At 46.8% G+C, this 20,435-nt stretch overlaps 1 protein-coding gene across 3 annotated transcripts in view; it reads left to right on the top strand.

Moving 5' to 3' along the window:
- The first annotated feature begins 2,709 nt into the window (after positions 1-2,709).
- Positions 2,710-20,435, top strand: part of PHKA1 (phosphorylase kinase regulatory subunit alpha 1) — a 46,170-nt gene continuing 28,444 nt past the window's right edge. For 2 of the 3 annotated variants that reach the window (XM_067471591.1, XM_067471590.1), the window contains exons 1-16: positions 2,710-3,207; positions 7,041-7,199; positions 10,216-10,263; positions 11,786-11,954; positions 12,070-12,152; positions 13,677-13,757; positions 13,851-13,949; positions 14,514-14,660; positions 14,826-14,879; positions 15,403-15,525; positions 15,910-16,005; positions 17,912-18,019; positions 18,142-18,220; positions 18,635-18,769; positions 18,884-18,993; positions 19,129-19,273. In XM_067471591.1, coding sequence (XP_067327692.1) covers positions 3,130-3,207; positions 7,041-7,199; positions 10,216-10,263; positions 11,786-11,954; positions 12,070-12,152; positions 13,677-13,757; positions 13,851-13,949; positions 14,514-14,660; positions 14,826-14,879; positions 15,403-15,525; positions 15,910-16,005; positions 17,912-18,019; positions 18,142-18,220; positions 18,635-18,769; positions 18,884-18,993; positions 19,129-19,273 — 1,714 coding nt within the window. In that variant the 5' untranslated portion in view covers positions 2,710-3,129. The remainder of the gene's footprint in view (positions 3,208-7,040; positions 7,200-10,215; positions 10,264-11,785; positions 11,955-12,069; positions 12,153-13,676; positions 13,758-13,850; positions 13,950-14,513; positions 14,661-14,825; positions 14,880-15,402; positions 15,526-15,909; positions 16,006-17,911; positions 18,020-18,141; positions 18,221-18,634; positions 18,770-18,883; positions 18,994-19,128; positions 19,274-20,435) is intronic. The other variant, XM_067471592.1, reaches the window with a different exon arrangement.

The raw sequence follows: 20,435 nt of genomic DNA, 5'->3' as shown, positions 1-20,435 counted from the left end.
GTTGTAGTTCACCTGCATCCAGAGAGCACTGTGGACTTGAACAATGATGGATCTGGAACAAACTTGGCACAAATACTCAATATGTCCAAATGTGAACACTGCTGGAGTTTGGAGAAAATAGATCTTGACATTTGGGAGTTTTGGTTGCTGGGATGTATAGTTCACCTACAACCAAAGAGCACTCTGAACCCCACCGATGATAGAATTGGGCCAAACTTCCCACACAGAACTCCCATGCTTTGAAGAGACTAGCTGGTGCGAGCCTCCCTCCAACCTCACACACTCTCCCTCACCCACATGTACACCACGCTGCCATGTGCCAAGCACGCCTGCTCTTCCCTCCCTGCGTGGAGTCTCAGAAGCGTCCTCCCCCCCCAACTTGGCTGAGAGACCAGCTGAGAGGCCAGCCAATCACAGTGGAGGAGGGCTTTTGGTGGGAGGATTTGCTGTCTGTTTCCAAAAAGGAAGAGGATAGGCAGAGATATCCCCGCTCTTCTCTGCCAAAGAGGTTTCTAAGACCATCACAAATATGTTTTATGATGGTCTTTGGTGACACCACTGAACCCCCCCCCCCCCCCCAGGTTGAGAAACACTGCCCTAGTATCTGTAATTCCAATCAGACACTAAAGGCAAAGAGAGTTAGAACCCTTCCACACAGCCATATAACCCAGAATATTAAGGCAGAAAAATCCCGCAAAATCTGCTTTGAATTGGGTTATATGAGTCCACATTGCCATATATTTCAGTTCAAAGCAGAAAAAGTGGGATTTTATTCAGCTCTGTGGAAGGGGCCTTAAATACAATGAATTTGTATACAGAGCAAAGCCATCAGGTGCCAAATGTACCACGAGGCTGAGATGCAACTTGGCCCTTTTTTATAGTCAGAACTTTTTAAGCATGTGCAAAGTTCAGTCTCTTTGTTATCAGTAGACATGAGGATTTTTTTTTCCAGCAGCTTACATTCCTTTTCAGTAGGTTGTGTTTCCCCCTCTCTCCCCTTTCCTGCTGAGCTCTCAGTTTTTCCTTCATGGCCCGATCTTTCTCTCTTCAGGACATAAAGTCCTTTAGAACCCTTTTGCGTACTTTCATCTCCAAATGCCACACTCAAGGCCCATGGGCCAAATCCAACCCTCTGTGTCATCCAATGCTAGATGATTGCTCCAGTATTCCTCGTCATTGACATCAGGACTAGCACTGATGGGAGTTGGGATGCAATAACTTAACTCCTGGAAGGCTGCAGTTTGCCCTGTTGAGTCACGAGGGAGGGGTCTGGATCTACATACATAGCTTGAGGTCATAATGTCCAGCTTTGAAATACCCTTTCAAAGTGCCACAAGGGCTGCCGAGTTATCCCTACTCCACACAAGAGCTTTTGTTCAATAACATCTGGGGACCCAAACTGGGTAAAAGCAAAAGAGCAATGACCACTGTAAAAATACTATAGTTGGCCCTCTGTTTCCACAGATAGTCCTCCATGGAGTCAAGGAAGCTTTGAGGACAACCATAAGGAGGCTGAGGTGGCCTCAGGGTACTTGAGAGCTCTAAGATTCTGGGAGAAAGTGAGGGGGAACTCTCCTTCCTTGCTTCCTTCCTTCTCCCCTCCTTCCCCTTCCCCCCTCCCTTTTTTCTTCCTTCCCTTCCTTCTTTCCCTCTTCCTCCATTCCTCTTCCTCTCCTTCGCATCTTCCTCCCTCCCTTCCTTTTTCCTTCTTCCCTCTTCCTTGCTTCCCTCTTTCCTTCACCTCTCCCTCCTTCCTTTCTCCTCCCTCCCTCTCCCTTCTTTCCTCCCTCCTTCCATTTTGCTCCTCCCTCCCTCCTTCCTGTTTCCTCCCTTCTTCCATCTTCCTTCCCCCTCCTTCCTTGCTTCTTTCTTTCCTTCACCTCTTCATTTCTCTCTCTCCTTCCTTCCTCCTCCTGTCTTCTTTCCTTCATTCCTCCTTCCCTCTTCGTTCCTTCTTTTCCCCTCCCTTTCCCTTGCTTCCTTCTTTCCTTCACCCCTCTATCCTCCCTTCCCTCCCTTCTTGCTTCCTCCTTCCCTTCCTTCTCCCTCCCTTCTTCCCTCTTCTTTCCTTTTCCTCCTTCACTCCCTTTTCCTTCCTTCTTTCCTTCCTCCTTCCCTCTTCCTTCCTTCCCCTCCCTTTTCCTTGCTTCCTTCTTTCCTTCACCCCTCCCTCCTTCTTTCCTCCATCCCTCTTCCTCCCTCCCTTTATTCCTTCCTTCTCCCTCCCTCCTTCCCTCTTCCTTCCTTTTCCTCCTTCACTCCCTCTTCCTTCTTTCTTTCCTTCCTTCCCTCTTCCTCCCTTTATTCCTTCCTTCTCCCTCCCTCTTTCCCTCTTCCTCCCTCCCTCCTTCCCTCTTCTTTCCTTATTTCTTTCCTTTACCTCTTCCTTTCTCTCTCTCCTTCCTTCCTCCTGCCTTCCTTCTTTCCTTCCTCCTTTTGTCTTCCTTTCCCCTGCCTTTTCCTTGCTTCCTCCTTTCCTTCGCCCCTCCCTCCTTCCTCCCCTCCCTTCTTGCTTCCTCCTTCCCTCTTCCTTCCTCCCTCCCTTCTTTTTCCTTCCTTCTCCCTCCCTCCCTCTTCCTTCCTCCTCCACTCTTTCTTCCTTTCCCCTCCCTTTTCCTTATTTCCTTCTTTTCTTCACCCCTCCTTCCTTCCTACCCTCTCCCTCCCTCCCTCTTTCTTTCTTTCTTTCTTTTTCTTTCTTTCTTTTTCCTTCCACGCGCAGGCCCCGCTCCGTCCGCCAGGGGGCGCGCCCGCCTCTCCCCTTGTTTCCCTAAAGGCGCCCAACTTCGGAAGGAGGCGAGGGTGGGGGTCTCTCTTTAGGCGAGCCCTCAAGGTCGGACCACAGGCGGGGAGCCCTCCACGTACCCCTTGGGCCCTTCCCGGGGCCGTGGGGCAGAGAAAGAGAGAGAGATTGGGAGTGGAGCCTGCCCCCGATCCCTTCCTCCCTTCCTCCTTCCCTCCCACGTGTTTGGGGTTCCCTCTTCCTTGGCAAAAGGGACGAGACGCGGTGGGTGTCCTCGGCTGACCCTGTCCACAAGGGAAAGGGGAAGGAGAGAGGGAGGGGCTTCAGGGAAGAAGAAGGAGAAGGAGAAGAAGGAAGCGGCTGCCGGAGGAAGAGGAGGAAGAGCCATGCGGAGCAGGAGCAACTCCGGGGTCCGCCTGGACGGCTACGCGCGGCTGGTGCAGCAGACCATCCTCGGGCATCAGGTGGGAGGGGAAGGGGGGGGGGGACGGAGAAACAGGGCGCCCCTCAAGTCTCTTTGTTTACCATTCACCTGAGGAGGAGACATTTTTTAAGGGGAGCGTTTCCTCTAACAGTACCGCTTCTTTAATCAGTTTTTAGGAGTTAGTTTCATTTAACACAGGCATGGCCAAACTTCTGCCCGGCTTTTAGGAATTGTGGGAGTTGTAGTCCAAAACACCTGGAGGGCAGAAGGCTGCTCATGCCTCGTTTAGCAGTACTGCATCTTCCATCAACGGGGTATCTGCAATACTACACGAATGCAGTGTGTTTACAAACTTTGACAACCACTGGGTACAGGGAACAAATCTGATTAGGTAAAGGTAAAGATAGTCCCCTGACATTAAGTCCAATCATGTCTGATTCTGAGGTGTGGTACTCATCTCCATTTCTAAGCTAAAGAGCCAGCGTTGTCCATAGACACCTCCAAGGTCATGTGGGCAGCATGACTGCATGGAGCGCTGTTACCTTCCCACCGGAGTGGTACCTATTGATTTACTCACATTTGCATGTTTTCGAACTGCTAGGTTGGTAGAAGCTAGGGCTGACAGCGGAAGCTCACGCCTCTCCCTGGAATCGAACCTGTGACCTTTTGGTCAACAAGCTCAGCAGCTCAGTGCTTTAACCCACTGCGCCACCGGGGCCCCCGATATTATAATTATATACAATATATTGACCAAAAGAGCAGCGTAAGCTTCCTCTGTCAGCCCCAGCTTCTTCCAACCTAGCAGTTCAAAAACATGCAAAATGTGAGTAGATCAATAGGTACCGCTCCGGTGGGAAGGTAACAGCACTCCATGCAGTCATTCTGGCCACATGACCTTGGAGGGGTCTACGGACAACGCTGGCTCTTTGTCTTAGAAATGGAGATCAGCACCACACCCCAGTGTCAGACACGACTGGACTTAATGTCAGAGGAAAACCTTTACCTACAATATATTATATTATATTATAAGCATAGCACAGGAGGGAAGGTGGAACTGTCTCCTGCCTCCCTCTCTCTTCACTCTGTCCCAAAGTGGCAGATGACATATGCAGGAGACAAGATGGAACTGTCCCATATTATCATCAACATTTTGTGAAATTATTATCATTATTATTATTATTTAGAAAATATTATTATTATTAGGCATTATTATTATTATTATTAGGCAAAATTATTATTATTATTATTATTATTATTATTATTATTATTATGCTTTTCCTGCATGGCAGAGGGTTGGAGCAGATGGCCCATGTGATCTCTTCCAACTCTATGATCTGTCACTGGAGTCCACGCCCCCCAAATGGGAAGTTTAGTTCACAACCCTGTATGTCTTTTGAGCTCCCTGCAAATTACTTGCTCCTATTTTTATCTCAGAGTTTTTAAACATGTTATCCTCTACATGTGGCCAACCCATTGTTACTGCAATTATGTTTATTGTAATGTTATTTTGTTATTGTATTCATGTTTTTATATAATTTTGATGATGTTGCTTGTTGTTTATGTTTTGGTTTTATTTTGATGGAATATGTTGTCCAGGCTCGGCCCCATGTAAGCCGCTTCGAGTTCGCGTTGGGGAGATGGTGGCGGGGTATAAATAAAGATTATTATTATTATCATCATCATCATAATGGGCCCTGGTGGCGTAGTGGGTTAAACCCCTGTGCTGGCAGGACTGAAGACCGACAGGTCGCAGGTTTGAATCCGAGGAGAGGCGGATGAGCTCCCTCTATCAGCTCCAGCTCCTCATGAGGGGACATGAGAGAAGCCTCCCACAAGGATGATAAAACATCAAATAATCTGGGCATGCCCTGGGCAACGTCCTTGCAGATGGCCAATTCTCTCACACCAGAAGCGACTTGCAGTTTCTCAGGTCGCTCCTGACACGATAAAAAAAAAATCATCATCATTATTTGGTGAAATTATCATAATTGTCCTAATCAATTATTATTATATGACAAAATTATTATCATCATCATTATTTGGAAAAAAACATTATTTGGTGAAAATAATAATAATAATAATAATCATCATCATCATCATTGTGTTGTCAAAGGCTTTCATAGCCAGAATCACGGGGTTGCTGTGAGTTTTCCAGGCTGACCATGTTCCAGAAGCATTCTCTCCTGCATTTCTGTGTTCTCAAGTAATACTTCTCAGTTTGAATTAGTCTGCAGTGCCTTTCATGTTCCTTGATTTGTATCTGGGCAATGCTGCTGCGTTTGGTGGTCCCTGTGTAGACTTGTCCACAGCTGCACAATATACGGGAGACTCCTGCAGAGGTGAGAGGATCCCTCTTGCCCTTTGCTGAACGCAGCATTTGTTGGATGTTCCTAGTGGGTTTGTAGATAGCTTGTAGGTTGTGTTTCTTTATCAGCTTCCCTATGCAGTCAGTGCTTCTTTTGAAGTACACAGTGCCCAAATACGAATCAAGGAACATGAAAGGGATTGCAGACTAATTCAACCAGAGAAGTCAGCCATAGCAGAACGTCCGATGAACCAACCTGGACACAGCATATTATTGGAGAACACAGAAATGCTAGACCACTCTCACAACCACCATGTCAGACTACACAGAGAAGCCATTGAAATCCACAAGCATGTGGACAATTTCAACAGAAAGGAAATTAAATGAAAATGAACACTGTCTCACTACCAGTATTGAAAAAACTCCAAAATCACAACAGGAGAAAAAGAGCAACAGGAGAATCCCAGATGAGAATCAATTAGGGCCAACTAATACCTCCCAACAAAGGATTCTCCCAGGCAGGAAGTAGCCAGGCCTTGAAGCTGCAAGGTTATTCAGTGCTAATCAAGGTGGCCAATTGCAATATTCACACTTGCCTCCAACAGACAAAAGTTCTTTCTCCCACCCTGGACATTATTCCATAGATATATAAACCCCACTTGCCTAGTTTCCAGCTGACCTCACAACCTCTGAGGATACCTGCAATAGATGTGGGTGAAATGTCAGGAGAGAATGCTTCCAGAACATTACCATGCAGCCCAGAAAACTCACAGCAACCCACTCATTAGGATTATTTTGTTTCCTTGATTTTAGCATCTTGTGTTTTTATTTATGCAGCCCGGAAAACTCACAGAAACGCAGTGATTCTGGCCTTTGACAACACAATCCTAATGAGTCCCCTCTGGACATTCCACAGATTTATAAACCCCACTTGCCTAGTTTCCAACAGACCTCACAACCTCTGAGGATGTCTGCCATAGATGTGGGTGAAATGTCAGGAGAGAATGCTTCTGGAACATGGTCATGCAACCGGGAAAACTTACAGCAACCCACTCATTAGGATTATTTTGTTTCCTTGATTCTAGCATCTTGTGTTTTTATTTATGCAGCCCGGAAAACTCACAGCAACCCAGTGATTCTGGCCTTTGACAACACAATCCTAATGAGTCCCCTCGTTCTCTTCCTTATCGCTCTCCCACACCATATACATCACATTTAAACTAAAAACATGCATAAAAACATTAAAATCATCACGGACTTCCTTTATTATTTTTCTGAAGAGCTCTCTAATTGTGAGCCCCAATAACCTTCTTTAAACTACGAATCCCAGGATTCGGTCAGAGGTTGCTGTGACAGTTAACATGGAATTGTAGTGCTTCTTGGCAGAATGGGGTTGGACTGGATGGCCCATGAGGTCTCTTCCAACTCTTTGATTCTATGATTCTAAGTGTGCTGTGTGAGTGGGAACTGGGCCAAAACAGGACAGTGGACGTCCCTTTGCTGCCAAGCCTTTGCCGAATACAGTGCTCACATGCCACTTCTGTCTGTCTGTCTGTCTCCTTGCCCAGAACCCAGTGACCGGCTTGCTTCCGGCCAGCGCTGACCAGCGGGATGCCTGGGTGCGAGACAATGTCTACAGCGTCCTGGCTGTCTGGGGCCTGGGCCTGGCCTACCGCAAGAATGCCGACCGTGATGAGGACAAGGCCAAAGCCTATGAGCTGGAGCAGGTATGGGGCCACAGACTGGGCAGAGGGAGGAAAATGGAGCTTCAGCCCAGGGGCCTGTCAGCTGGACCTATACATCCGGCATCACCCCAAGATGGTCCTTTCCCCAACTTCAACCCTCGTCTTCCATATTGCTTCATTAGGCTTAATGAACCTGTATGATTTCTTGGCCTAAGGCAGCATTTCTCAACCTGGGGGTCGGGACCCCTGGAGGGGTCGCCAGGGGGTGTCAGAGGGGTCGCCAAAGACCATCAGAAAACACAGTATGTTCTCTTGGTCATGGGGGTTCAGTGTGGGAAATTTGGCCCAATTCTATCCTTGGTGAGGTTCAGAATGCTCTTTGATTGTAGGTGAACTATAAATCCCAGTAACTACAACTCCCAAATGTCACAGTCTATTTTCCCCAAACTCCACCAGTGCTCACAATTGGGCATATTGAGTATTCCTTCCAAGTTTAGTCCAGATCCATCATTGTTTGAGCCTACAGTGTTCTCTGGATGTAGGTGAACTACAACTCTAAAATTCACGGTCAGTGTCCACCAAACTCTTCTAGTATTTTCTGTTGGTCGTGGGAGTTCTGTGTGCTAAATTTGTTTCCATTATATCATTGGTGGAGTTCAGAATGCTCTTTAATTGTAGGTGAACTATAAATCCCAGTAACTACAACTCCCAAATGTCACAGTCTATTTTCCCCAAACTCCACCAGTGCTCACAATTGGGCATATTGAGTATTCCTTCCAAGTTTGGTCCAGATCCATCATTGTTTGAGTCTACAGTGCTCTCTGGATGTAGGTGAACTACAAATCTAAAATTCACAGTCAGTGCCCACCAAACTCTTTTAGTATTTTCTGTTGGTCGTGGGAGTTCTGTGTGCTAAAATTGTTTCCATTACATCATTGGTGGAGTTCAGAATGCTCTTTAATTGTAGGTGGGCTATAAATCCCAGCAACTACAACTCCCAAATGACAAAAATCAGCTACAACTCCCAAGTGCCAAATTTGGTCCAGTGAATGAAAATACATCCTGCATATCAGATATCTACATTACGACTTGTAACAGTAGCGAAATTGCAGTAATGAAGTAGCAACAAAAATAATGTTATGATTGGGGGTCACCACAACATGAGGAACGGTATGAGGAAAGGTTGAGAACCACTGGCCTAAGGTCCAGAGGCCTCACTCATCCCACTCAAGAGCAGCACTTGGGCCCCATGTTTATTGCCTTGGCTCTTCCCATTTAGGGTGAGGTTTTGCACCTGGATTCTCTGCAAGAAAGCCATGCAAGTCCTAAGATGCCTAGGCCGCTGTCAAAGTGGAATTATAGCCCTATAATTGTGTCAAGTGGGAAAGAACAACGAGAGGCTGCTGGAGAAGTTTCTGGTGAAGTTTCCAAAGTCCTCTGTTGCAAGATGCCCATCTATCTCCTCTGCTTGGAAGGCTGGGGGAATCAGGGCTTCCCTTGTATTTGCTTCCTTGGATCAGAGCTGCCCTGGAGTGACCCCGGTCACCTGATCTCCCAGGCCCATTTGCAAGGGTCAGGCTGTGAAATAGAAGAGCCGGCTGCAGCAGATATACAAGGGCTGAGCTCCCCTCAGGCTTGTAATCGGATCTGTGCTGGAGGATCACCTTTTGGTCTCTCTCTCTCTCTCACTCTCTCTCTCTCTGGCCAGAAATTAATTACTTGACCAAAACTCCTCCCTAACAGTTGCTGAACCTTTAGTTGCTCCTTAACATGTAGGATTATTATGTTTCATTTTATTCCCTCGAGCCTTATAAATAGGAGAGAGTGTTCAGTCCCGAAGTCTTCTATATTATGGACTGTTCTTCAGATTTTGGAAGACTTGCCTGTACATCTTGAGATATCTTGGAGATGGTAACCCAATCCAAACATGATATGGATGTATGTTTCATATACAGCTTATGCACATAGTCTGAAGGTAGTCTTATACTCAGTATGCAGAGATAATAGTGTATACTGAGCGGTCAGAAAGCCAAAGCACTATCTCAGTTATCCATGCGGACGATGGCCCCATCCACACTGCCATTATAATGCAGATTATGCTGGATTACATAGCAGTGTAGACTCATACAATCCAGTTCTATGATATTCAGTTTGCGTTCTATGAGTCTACACTGACCACATTATTTATTTATTTATTTACTATATTTGTATACCGCCCTTCTCAGCCCTCAGGCAACTCAGGGCAGTTTACAGAGGCAAATGATTCAATGCCCAAGAACATCATAACACATTTAAAACATTAATACATAGTATGAAACCAAACAAAAGTAATAAAAACATAAGACATTTGCATCTCCAAATACAGGTTTTTTTAATGTCAGGAGTAACTTGAGAAACTGCAAGTCATTTCTGATGTGAGAGAATTTGCTGTCTGCAAGATGTTGTCCAGGGGACACTTGGTTGTTTTGATGTTTTACCATCCTTTGTGGGAGGCTTCTCTCATGTCCCTGCATGGGGAGCTGGAGCTGACAGAGGAAGCTCAACCTGCTCTCCCCAGATCCAAACCACCAACCTGTCAGTCAGCAGTCCTGCCGGCACAAGGGCTTAACTCATTGCACCACCAGGGGTTATAATACAGTTCAAACTGCATTACTTGGCAGTGTAGATGATGCCCATTTTAGAATAATTAGGATTTATCTCTTGGAAAAGGGATGCTCAGCTTCCATTGGTTGGCACTATCCCTGCATTCAGTGACATGGAGAGAATATGGGGTCTTCCCTTGCGAAAGCCTGAACATCAGGGTGCAGAGTATGGGCTCTATGGGCTCTATGGGTTATAGGATGCCAAGTGCGTGGTTCTTTTCTGTCCTGTGTGTGGCCATTGGAGCCAGCAAGTAAATGCCAGGGGGAGGGTGAGGAGGGGTGGTGGGCAGCCCCGGGATCTGGTTACAGGCCGCGAAAGGTCATGGGCTGCTTGGCTCTGCTGAGCTTGGAAGAGTCCAGCTGCCATCAGCTGGAATGCCTGCAATGCCCTTCCCTCCCTCCCTCTCTCTCTGCAGAGTGTGGTGAAGCTGATGCGGGGCCTCCTCCAGTGCATGATGCGCCAGGTAGGCAATGGGATGTGTGTGTACTTTAAAAGGCCACTGGATGTATACGTCAGCCAGTTTGCTGATCTTGTCTCTGGTGACAAGCAAACACTTCAGGGGTGTATTTTTGAAGCCTTTTTTGTGCTCAAATCCCTGGGTTGTTGTGTGGTTTCCAGGCTGTATGGCCATGTTCTAGCAGTATTTTCTCCTGACGTTTCACCTGCATCTGTGGCTGCATCTTCAGAGGCTCTGATGGTAACCAAGCAAGTGGAGTATATATACCTGTGGTTCTTTCTCCCACCCTGGACATTCCACAGGTATATATACTCTACTTTATTGACTATCACCAGATCCTCTGAATATGCCAGACATAGATGCATTTATTTATTTACAGTGTTTATGTTGAGATTAATTTCACAATTCAGCAGCAGATCAGTTGCACAACTTCATCGCTTTCCAGTAGCTTCTTCCTGCACAGTATTTTCAGTCAACTGCTCCCAAAAACTGCAGTCACTCTGGAACTCTTTTACAGACACTTGAGCACATGCCCGGCCATTGTCAGTTTTACTATTGTTTTCCCCTCCAATCTAGATGACACTACAAACTTACCACAGCACACAGTTATATCTTGTCTTAGCAGACAGGTTCTTTTAATCAATTACATAGAGCCTTCGACGAACAGCATGACAGCACAAGGAGAGAGTATACACTGTACATGACTTCCTTATATACAATTCTATACAATTACACATAGCAATCTCTGATTGGTTCCCAACTCATTAGCTTAACTCAGACCCAGGATTACATCATTCACAATCGCTTGGACTAGGCCAGAACACATTCCCCAAATGATTCCCTATATACAGTTAATGCATGACTCAGCATTTCCAATAGAAGCCTATTAGCAGTGCATGACTCAGCTATATTACATTACAATACATTGTAAAACCTGACAGTTTATATTCTGCCCTTCTCACTCTGAAGGAGACTCAGGGAGGATCACAGAAACATATATGGAAATCATTCGCTGACGTTTTACACTGGCAAGACAGACAACAGTACAGATAGAGGTGTATACGCTTTTCCCATCTTTTGGCGTCTTGGAGGTTGTGCTCGATTCCAGCCCGGGGTGGGGGTGAGGGTGCTGTCACTCCATCCTCCATGCCAAAGAGCCCTATTCACAGACATCCTCCTTTTGATTGAATCGCCAGCATTTCCTGGTATTTCCTTATGGTACAATTAAAGTACCTCCTCACTAAGTGGTATTTATTTATTCACTCACAGCTGTTTTCCATCTGCTAGGTGGACAGTGAGTTGGGCTGAAGGTCGGGCACTCACCCCTGACCTGGGCTTTGAACTGCCAACCTTTCGATTGATAAGATTTATTGCAGCTGGTGTGCTAAAGCCCGGCACATCAGGAGAAAAATGCTGCTAGAACACAGCTATACAGCTTGGAAACCTTGCTGGGCCAAGACTGCCCTTGGGTGGGGAGTCTGGGGAGGTGGTCTTCTTTGCTTCCTCTTTGTTGCTGGGACTCTTCCAGGTGGACAAAGTGGAGGCCTTCAAGTACAGCCAGAGCACCGCGGACGCCTTGCATGCCAAGTACAACACCGGCACTTGTGCCACCGTAGTGGGGGATGCCCAGTGGGGCCACCTGCAGCTGGATGCCACCTCCCTCTTCTTGCTGATGCTGGCACAAATGATAGCCTCCGGTAAGGGCCTCTGGCCACCCAGAGTGTGGCACCCATAGCTCTAGTGCCTTTGAGGTGTTCGGGCCAAAGGGGCCGTTGGGTTCCTGGTGCCACACTCTTCTTCCTTCCTTTTCAGGACTTCACATTATCCACAGCTTGGACGAAGTGACTTTCATCCAGAACCTTGTCTTCTACATCGAAGCAGCCTACAAGACCGCTGTGAGTCGCCTTCTGGGCCAGGAAGGGGAGGTGCAAAGCCCTGCAATGACATTCAGAAGAGAGTGGGATGAAGTGGGGGCCTGTTGAGGGGCACACTTTGGGAGCCATGGCTACGCCTTTCACATCTTTGGAAACATCTCCTTGCATCGCTTGAGGCTGAGCTTGGGTCTCTCGCTCAAAGATACATCCAATGTTGCCAATCATATGCTCCACCCCAGTTATGAAAATTAGAAAGAGCTTGGTCAGTAGGTGACAAAGGGTGTTGTGTACCCAGGTATATTGTTGTTGTTGTTGTTATGTTTATTTATACCCCATCTTTTCTCTCCACAAGGAGGCTCAAAGTAGCTCAAAGTTATGGTAGTATATACATATGCGTTCGAAGTTATTTGGCTCTTTCCCTCTTTTTCTCCTCCCCTAATACTATGTGACATGGTTTTTGTTCCTATTTATAAATGTCATTTCTTAAATCAGTTCTATCATTAAAAAACATGGGAAATGTTTATTAAACTAACATTCAATGCCGGAACATAAAATAAACTATACATATACATAAACATAGGAGCCCCCGGTGGTGCAGTGGGTTAAAGCACTGAGCTGCTGAGCTTGTTGACTGAAAGGTCGCAGGTTCGAATCCGGGGAGAGGCATGAGCTTTTGCTGTCAGCCCCAGCTTCTGCCAACCTAGAAGTTCGAAAACATGCAAATTTGAGTAGATCAATAGGTACCGCTCTGGCGGGAAGGTAATGGCGCTCCATACAGTCATGCTGGCCACATGACCTTGGAGGTGTCTATGGACAACGCTGGCTCTTCGACTTAGAAATGGAGATGAGCACCACACCCCAGAGTCGGGCATGACTGGACTTCATGTCAGGGGAAAACATTTACCTTTACCTATACATAAACACTAAAATAAATTATCTCCACTTTAAAATCAATTGTTTAAAACCATCTCATATCAGCCATACTGAATCTAGAGAACATCATTCTCTGGTAGAGGAGAGCTGGATTTTAGGTGTAGAGGTGTATAGTATGGTTTATGCCCCTGAGCCAGATAGACACTTCCTATGGATGTGAGAAACCTTCCAACTTCATCTCACTACCTCTGAGGATGCTTGCAATAGATGCAGGCGAAACGTCAGGAAAAAATGCCTCTAGAACATGGCCATACAGCCCGAAAAACCCACAAGAACCTTCCAACTTTCTTTGCAAAAGGCAGCCAAAGGCCTTTTGGTGTCCAAAACTATACCCGGGCTGTTCTGAAGAGACACTTATCATATTGAGCAGGCTTCTAATGTGCCCTGGCTCCTGGCATTTGAGAGGGAGAGGAGACATGGCCTAGTTCCTGTTCCTCCCTTTGGAGAGCTACTATGGAGCTGGAAGACAGCCCCTGCTTTTCAGTGCTCCCTTGGCAGAGCCATCGCAGTGTAGCTGTGCCCTGCCCATAAGCCCATGCACCATGCAGAATCGTCATCCATGTCTGCATCCAGCTCCTTGCCCCAAATCACTTCTCTGTTTGTTTTTGGCAGGACTTTGGGATATGGGAGCGTGGTGACAAGACAAATCAAGGAATCACAGAGCTGAATGCCAGCTCCGTGGGCATGGCAAAGGTGGGCATTCCTCGTGTGTGCATATATATGGATAGGTTGGGTGGATGTTTCCTTCCGATGGCACTGTGTTTGCCTCTTCCTCCTCTCTTGCAGGCAGCCCTTGAGGCCTTGGATGACCTCAACCTCTTTGGGGTCAAAGGAGGGCCCCAGTCGGTGATCCATGTGCTGACAGATGAAGTCCAGCATTGCCAGGTAAATGGGAGGGTAGATCAGGGGAGACCCCCCGCTCTTTGTTTCAGGAAGTTATGAGTTTCAGGAGGATGGGAGTCCAAGAGGGAAGAGGACTGCAGAAGCGGAAGAAGACCGGGGGGGGGGGGGGCAGGTTTCAAGCCTGACACTTGCTACCAAACATGTGATTGGTGGATTGATTGAAATCTCATATCAGATGCAATTTGGCTTGCGACACATTGAAACAAATTTGGCTTGCAATATATTGTAGCAAAGCACAGTTTAAACCACAGTTGGTACAAAAGTGACAACGCATTGAATATCTATATCAACTAAAAGCAATCAATTAAAACTGTTTCAAAATAAAGTATTAAAATGTAGCAAAAAGGACAAAAGCATAAATATCCTCCTTCCAAATATTCTTCAGCTTTGGTGAGGTAAGAGCCAAAGGGTTGCTGAAATAAAGAGGTCTTGCCCTACTGAGGCCACTGAAAAGTAATAGGGCAACTTTTTGAATTGTCCCTCTTTGGAGGGGGGCACATATAGCCTTGTCTCCCACTTTGCCAATTCCTCTCTCATTCCTGCCAGTCCATTTTGCACTCCATGCTGCCAAGGGCTTCCACCTCCAAGGAGATCGATGCCAGCCTTCTCTCAGTCATCTCTTTCCCGGCGTTTGCAGTGGAAGACCGTGAGATTGTGGAGAAGACGAAGGAGGAGATCATCACCAAGCTTCAGGCAAGGAGCTGGCCCTTCCGCAAAGCATGTTTCCACCCAGGAGGGGTTGGGATCGGTCTTGCCATCGCTGTGGAGGGATTTTGGGGAGCATAGAAGGCAAAAGAGGCCCTTCCGGTCTCCAAGAGCAAAGGACAGCCCTACATCTCACAGTTGTTACTTTCTCAGGGCCGTTATGGTTGCTGCCGGTTCCTCCGGGATGGATACAGGACCCCCAAAGAGGTGAGTGCTGGCTTCCTCTCACTGCTGTCTCCAAGTCATTTGCAATGGAGAGAGGGCACCCTTTCCTCCACCTCTGGGCAAAGGCATGATGCAACATTTGCAGACTTTGTGCCATCTTTGAGTAATGCTCTCCCGATGTTTACACAAAGGGCCCAAGTGCCACTTCCACTCTTTGCCTGATGGGCCATGCTGTATGTTGGCTACTCCACCAATACCCCTCCTTGGAGCCCTCGGTGGCGCAATGGGTTAAACCCTTGTTCTGGCAGCACTGCTGATCAAAAGGTCAGCGGTTTGAATCCAGGGAGTGGGGTGAGCTCCCATCTGTCAGCTCCAGCTTCTCATGCAGGGACATGAGAGAAGCCTCCCATAGGATGGTAACACATCCAGGTGTGCCCTGGGCAACGTCCTTGCAGACGGCCAATTATCTCACACCAGAAGCAACTTGCAGTTTCTCAAGTTGTTCCTGACACAAAAGAAAACCCCTCCTCTCCTCAGTCCAATGTCTTACAGTGTTTATCCACAGGATCCCAACCGCCTCTACTATGAGCCAGCCGAACTGGCTCTCTTTGAGAACATTGAATGTGAGTGGCCTCTTTTCTGGACCTATTTCATCATCGATGGCATCTTCAATGGCAACCTGGAACAGGTGAGGGCACCTGTGGTCCAAAGTAGATGGGGTCAGGTGACTTTGCCAAAGGAAGGAAAGAAGGAAGGGGCAATAGGGATGTCTCTGCTGGAAAGGGAGTCAAGAGAGCCCCCTTGGGGTCAGCCCAAGAGAAAGTGGCCCTTTGGACATATGTCCCACTGTGCTGCCCCCATCTGCATAAAATACAAAATGAATGCAGGTCCAGCAGTGGCCTTAATGGTGGAGCTGGGACTGCTTGGAACTTGGACACTCTTCCCACCCTCATCACATAGAGTTCTAGGTCCCAATTGTCAGGGACAGCGACTGCTCCAATCCTATGGGTTTTGGACCAAGCCTCCAACCTTGCTGCCTCCTTCTGGAGCCTCTGACTTCCTTTTCCTCCAGGTTCAGGAATACCGAGAAGCCCTGGAAGGGGTCCTGGTCAAAGGGAAGAACGGGCTTCGGCTGGTTCCAGAACTCTACAGCGTCCCTTTGGAGAAGGTGAGATGAGCCATCTCTGCCCCTCAGCGGTTGGCTTAAAATGCAGAAGAGATGCCCTCATTTCAGTATAATTGATGTGTGAGGGCATCACTGTTGACCTCCAGGCTTGCAGCCAAAGGTCCCTCAGGGTCACCTTGAAAACCCTTTTCTCCTATTCCTTGGACTTATTTATTCCCTTCTCATAAAAAAACAATTGCTAGGGAAATCCAGGAGAAATCTACCTTCCATAATAAGATTTCAAATTGCACATCTTGGAGAAATTGATGTTTGAGGTGCTGCTAAAAGCAGAGGTTGATTTGAAAGTTCTGAAACAGTTAAAAGGCCCTCCTTTGCTTCTGGGGCTTTTCCAGAACCAAGACAAGTTGGCACTTGTTCTCCGAAGCCATAATGCCTGCTTCCTCCTGGCTCCTTCTTGCCCAGGCTGGGCTTGTACTGGTTTCCATAGTTTTATCAGTGGCCTGCACCTGGCTATCCTTGAGTCAAGTCAGTACAACATGTAACCCTGGACCTAATCCACAAAGCAGCAAAACCAGTTGAGCAGAGTTCCTGTTTGTGTGAACCAATGGCTGGCACAAAGAATTCTGGGAATTAGCCTGCCTTTTTGTCTCCCCTTCTGCCTCCAAATGCATTTAATGCTGTCCTAATATTTGCACAGACATTTACATACTATTGCCTGGGTTGATATGACTGAAACAAACGCCTGTTGGCAATGGGCAAAATGCATTATAGATAGATTGATTGTTCATTGATTAGTCAACTGATCATCTATATAAATAAAAATGTAATGTTCATTTATGGGATTAACAGAATTCAAAAACCACTGGACGAATTGACACCAAATTTGGACACAAGACACCTAACAACCCAGTGTATGTCCTTCACTCAAAAAATTGATTTTGTCATTTGGGAGTTGTAGTTGCTGGGATTTATAGTTCACCTACAATCAAAGAGTATTCTGAACCCCACCAACGATGGAGCTGAACCAAACTTGGCACACAGTTCTCCCATGACCAACAGAAAATACTGGAAGGGTTTGGTGGGCAGTGTCCTTTGGTTTTGGAGTTGTAGTTCACCTACATCCAGATATCATTGTGGACTCAAACAATGATGGATCTGGACCAAACTCTACACGAATACTCAATATGCCCAAATGTGAACACTGGTGGAGTTTGGAGAAAATAGCATAGTGACATTTGGGAGTTATAGTTGCTGGGATTTATAGTTCATCTACAATCACAGAGCATTCTGAACCCCACCAACAATAGAATTGGGCCAAACCTCCCACACAGAACCCACACAGAGTTGGGCCACAGCAATGAGTGGCAGGGGACGGCTAGTATCTATATAAATAAAAATTTAATGTTTGTGGGATTAACATAACACAAAAACCACTGGACGAATTGAGACCAAATTTGGACACACTACACCCTATCAGCCCAATGAGTGACCATCACTCATAAAAACACTAAAAAACACAGCAGAAAATACTTAAAAAGCAAAAAACCTCACCATAACAACACATGTGCAAAACCACATATATACACAAACAAACATATATACACACAAATACACACATACACATATACACATATATACACACACAAAACACAAATACACAAACTGGGCCACAACAATGTGTGGCAGGGGACAGCTAGTCAACAATAAAAGACAAAAATACAGACAAATGCACACTAATCACTATCTTAAAACACCGCTAATAGTTAACTAAGCTAAATTAAAACACAATAAAACTTGATTAAATAGTAAATTTGGTAAAATGGGATTAATTACAAGACAAAACCATGGCCTCCTGTCCACTCCTGGCCACTCACAGACTCCCTTCCTTTGGGTGGCCTTTTCCAGGCCCTCTTGGCCTTCTGAATGTTTGGGTCTCTTCCTCTTTCAGGTGGAGGAAGAATACTGTAACCCGCACACCGCTGACCGAGCTCCGCAGGGCAAGCTGCCTCTGATGTGGGGCCAGTCCCTCTACATCCTGGGCTGTCTCATGGCAGAGGTGAGGCCCGGCTCTTGGAGTCTCTGTCGGGATGGAGGGAGGGCCTTTGTGGAAACATGGTGTGTAGAAACTAGATTGGGGCTGTCTCCCTTTTGGCTTGACCTCTTCCCCACCTTTTGCAGGGGTTTTTGGCTCCAGGGGAAATTGACCCTCTCAACCGTCGGTTGGCAACAGTCCCCAAGCCCGATGTGGTGGTTCAGGGTAAGGCTAGGCTTGGCCTTGGAATAGATTTAGCCTCCTCCGTGGGGAATGATAGTTCGATGCCTGTCACCATTTGGGCAGAGGGCTCTCCAGGCTGTTCTGGAGGTTTGCACTCCTGCCTTTTCTGGGCCCAGCTAGGAATACCAGGCTCACCAGGTGCTCATTCTGTGCCAATGACTTATGGCACCTTCCAGGAGGTGGCATTGGGGCTCCCTGTGGTCCTCGTTGAGACCCCTCCATTTTTGACACTCCAAAGCCAGAAAGGTCCTTTCCTTTCCCAAAATGCTACCTGGGACATTGTGCAAAGCATCCAAACACACTGAGGAATGACTGGGGAGTTTGGAAAGGGATGGTTAGGGAAATAGTCACTCCTTCAGAGGTGCCCTGACCTGACATTGTTTCTTGCCCACCTAGTTTGCATCCTGGCTGAGACAGATGCTATCAAGGCCATCTTGCGGAAGGAAGGCATCGAGGTGCAGACAGTGATGGATGTCCATCCCATCCGTGTACAGCCAGCAAGGATCCTCAGCCACATCTATGCCCGGCTGGGTGAGCAGGGGAAAGGAGGCAAGGGGATGTCAGGGAGGCAATGGCATGGCCAGTCAAAGCAGCCCTCCTTGGGTACCTTGTAGTGATAGCGGGCATGACTCTGATCCTTTGCAGGCCGCAACAAGCGGATGAACTTGAGTGGGCGTCCCTTCCGGCAGATGGGTGTCCTGGGGACCTCCCGGTTCTACGACATCAGGGACAATATCTTCATCTTCACCCCACAGGTGAGTGGATGGGGTTGAGGTGGCATATAGGTAGCCATTCAGAAACACTAGCCATTTCATCCCCTCCACCTTCTCCCACCCCTCTGCTAGCATCCTGCCCACCTTCCTCCTCTTCCCCCTCTGCTTTGTCCTCAGTTCATGGACCTGCAGCAGTTCTACCTGGCTCTTGACAATAAGATGATTGTGGAGATGCTCCGGACGGAGCTATCCTACTTGTGCAGCCGCTGGAGGATGACGGGGCGCCCTATCGTCACCTTCCCCATCTCTCAGACAATGCTTGGTGGGTGTTATATGTCAGCCTGTTCAGCCTGTAGTTGTGTCTATGTTTATGCTGATGGGAATGATGTTCATGTGCATGATGGGAATGGGGATGAAGGTTTGTTTGGGCCATAGTTAAGTTCAGAAGAGAGATCTGAGCAAGGACACATTCCTGAGAGAGACCTTTCACTTCTTTGCTCAGAACAACTGTCTGAAAATGATGCTGAGATTGATTTGCCAGGTGCAGGAGTTAATGAGAGAGAAGATAGTGAAACTTTGAAAAGAAAGCAAAGTTTTAGTAAACAGGCAGAACCTTCAGATACTGAAGCATTCAATTCGTCTACAGCAGGGGTCCTCAAACTAAGACCCGGGGGCCGGATGCGGCCCTCCAAAGTCATTTACCCGGCCCTTGCTCAGGGTCAACCTAAGTCTGAAATGACTTGAAAGCACACAACAACAACAACAATCCTATCTCATCAGCCAAAAGCAGGCTCACACTTCCCATTGAAATACTAATAAGTTTATATTTGTTAAAATTGTTCTTCATTTTAATTATTGTATTGTTTTAAAGTATTTTTTGCACTACAAATAAGATATGTGCTGTGTGCATAGGAATTCATTCATTTTTTTTTCAAATTATAATCCGGCCCTCCAACAGTTTGAGGGACTGTGACCTGGCCCTCTGTTTAAAAAGTTTGAGAACCCCTGGTCTACAGCAAAAGAAAGATAACACACCAATATCTGGTGGGAAAGTCAAGAATCATGCTTTCCTTTCAGTTTTGGGTTCTGGAAAGGGTTTATAATGATTCATGGGAGACAGTTGCCTCAGTTGAGTCAATGTTTTTATTTTATCATGATTTTGCTTTCAAGTGGTTCATCTCATGTACCAAGTTTTTGCCAAGTGTTAGGGATTCCTCATCTTCGGAGGAGGAAGGGGAGCAGGGAAGTGCTCAGGAATTGGAGGGAGAAGACAAATCAGATAATGAGAGTTTGAAAGTGCCCACATTTCTAGAGAGACAACGTTCAACTAGGATAGCTGCTAAAAATGCTGAGCTAATTGGGAGACGCTGTAGCACCTCCTGCGTGGGGAATTCAGAGCTATAAATCAGAAGCAGGAGCAGTCAGCTTTCGCTGGTAACAACAACCCTGATACTGATGTTTTCACTCCAATTGAATCTGCTTTG

This window comes from Anolis sagrei, chromosome 10, assembly GCF_037176765.1.
Source record: "Anolis sagrei isolate rAnoSag1 chromosome 10, rAnoSag1.mat, whole genome shotgun sequence".
Lineage (NCBI taxonomy): Eukaryota > Metazoa > Chordata > Lepidosauria > Squamata > Dactyloidae > Anolis > Anolis sagrei.
This window is presented reverse-complemented; position numbering and strand designations above follow the sequence as displayed.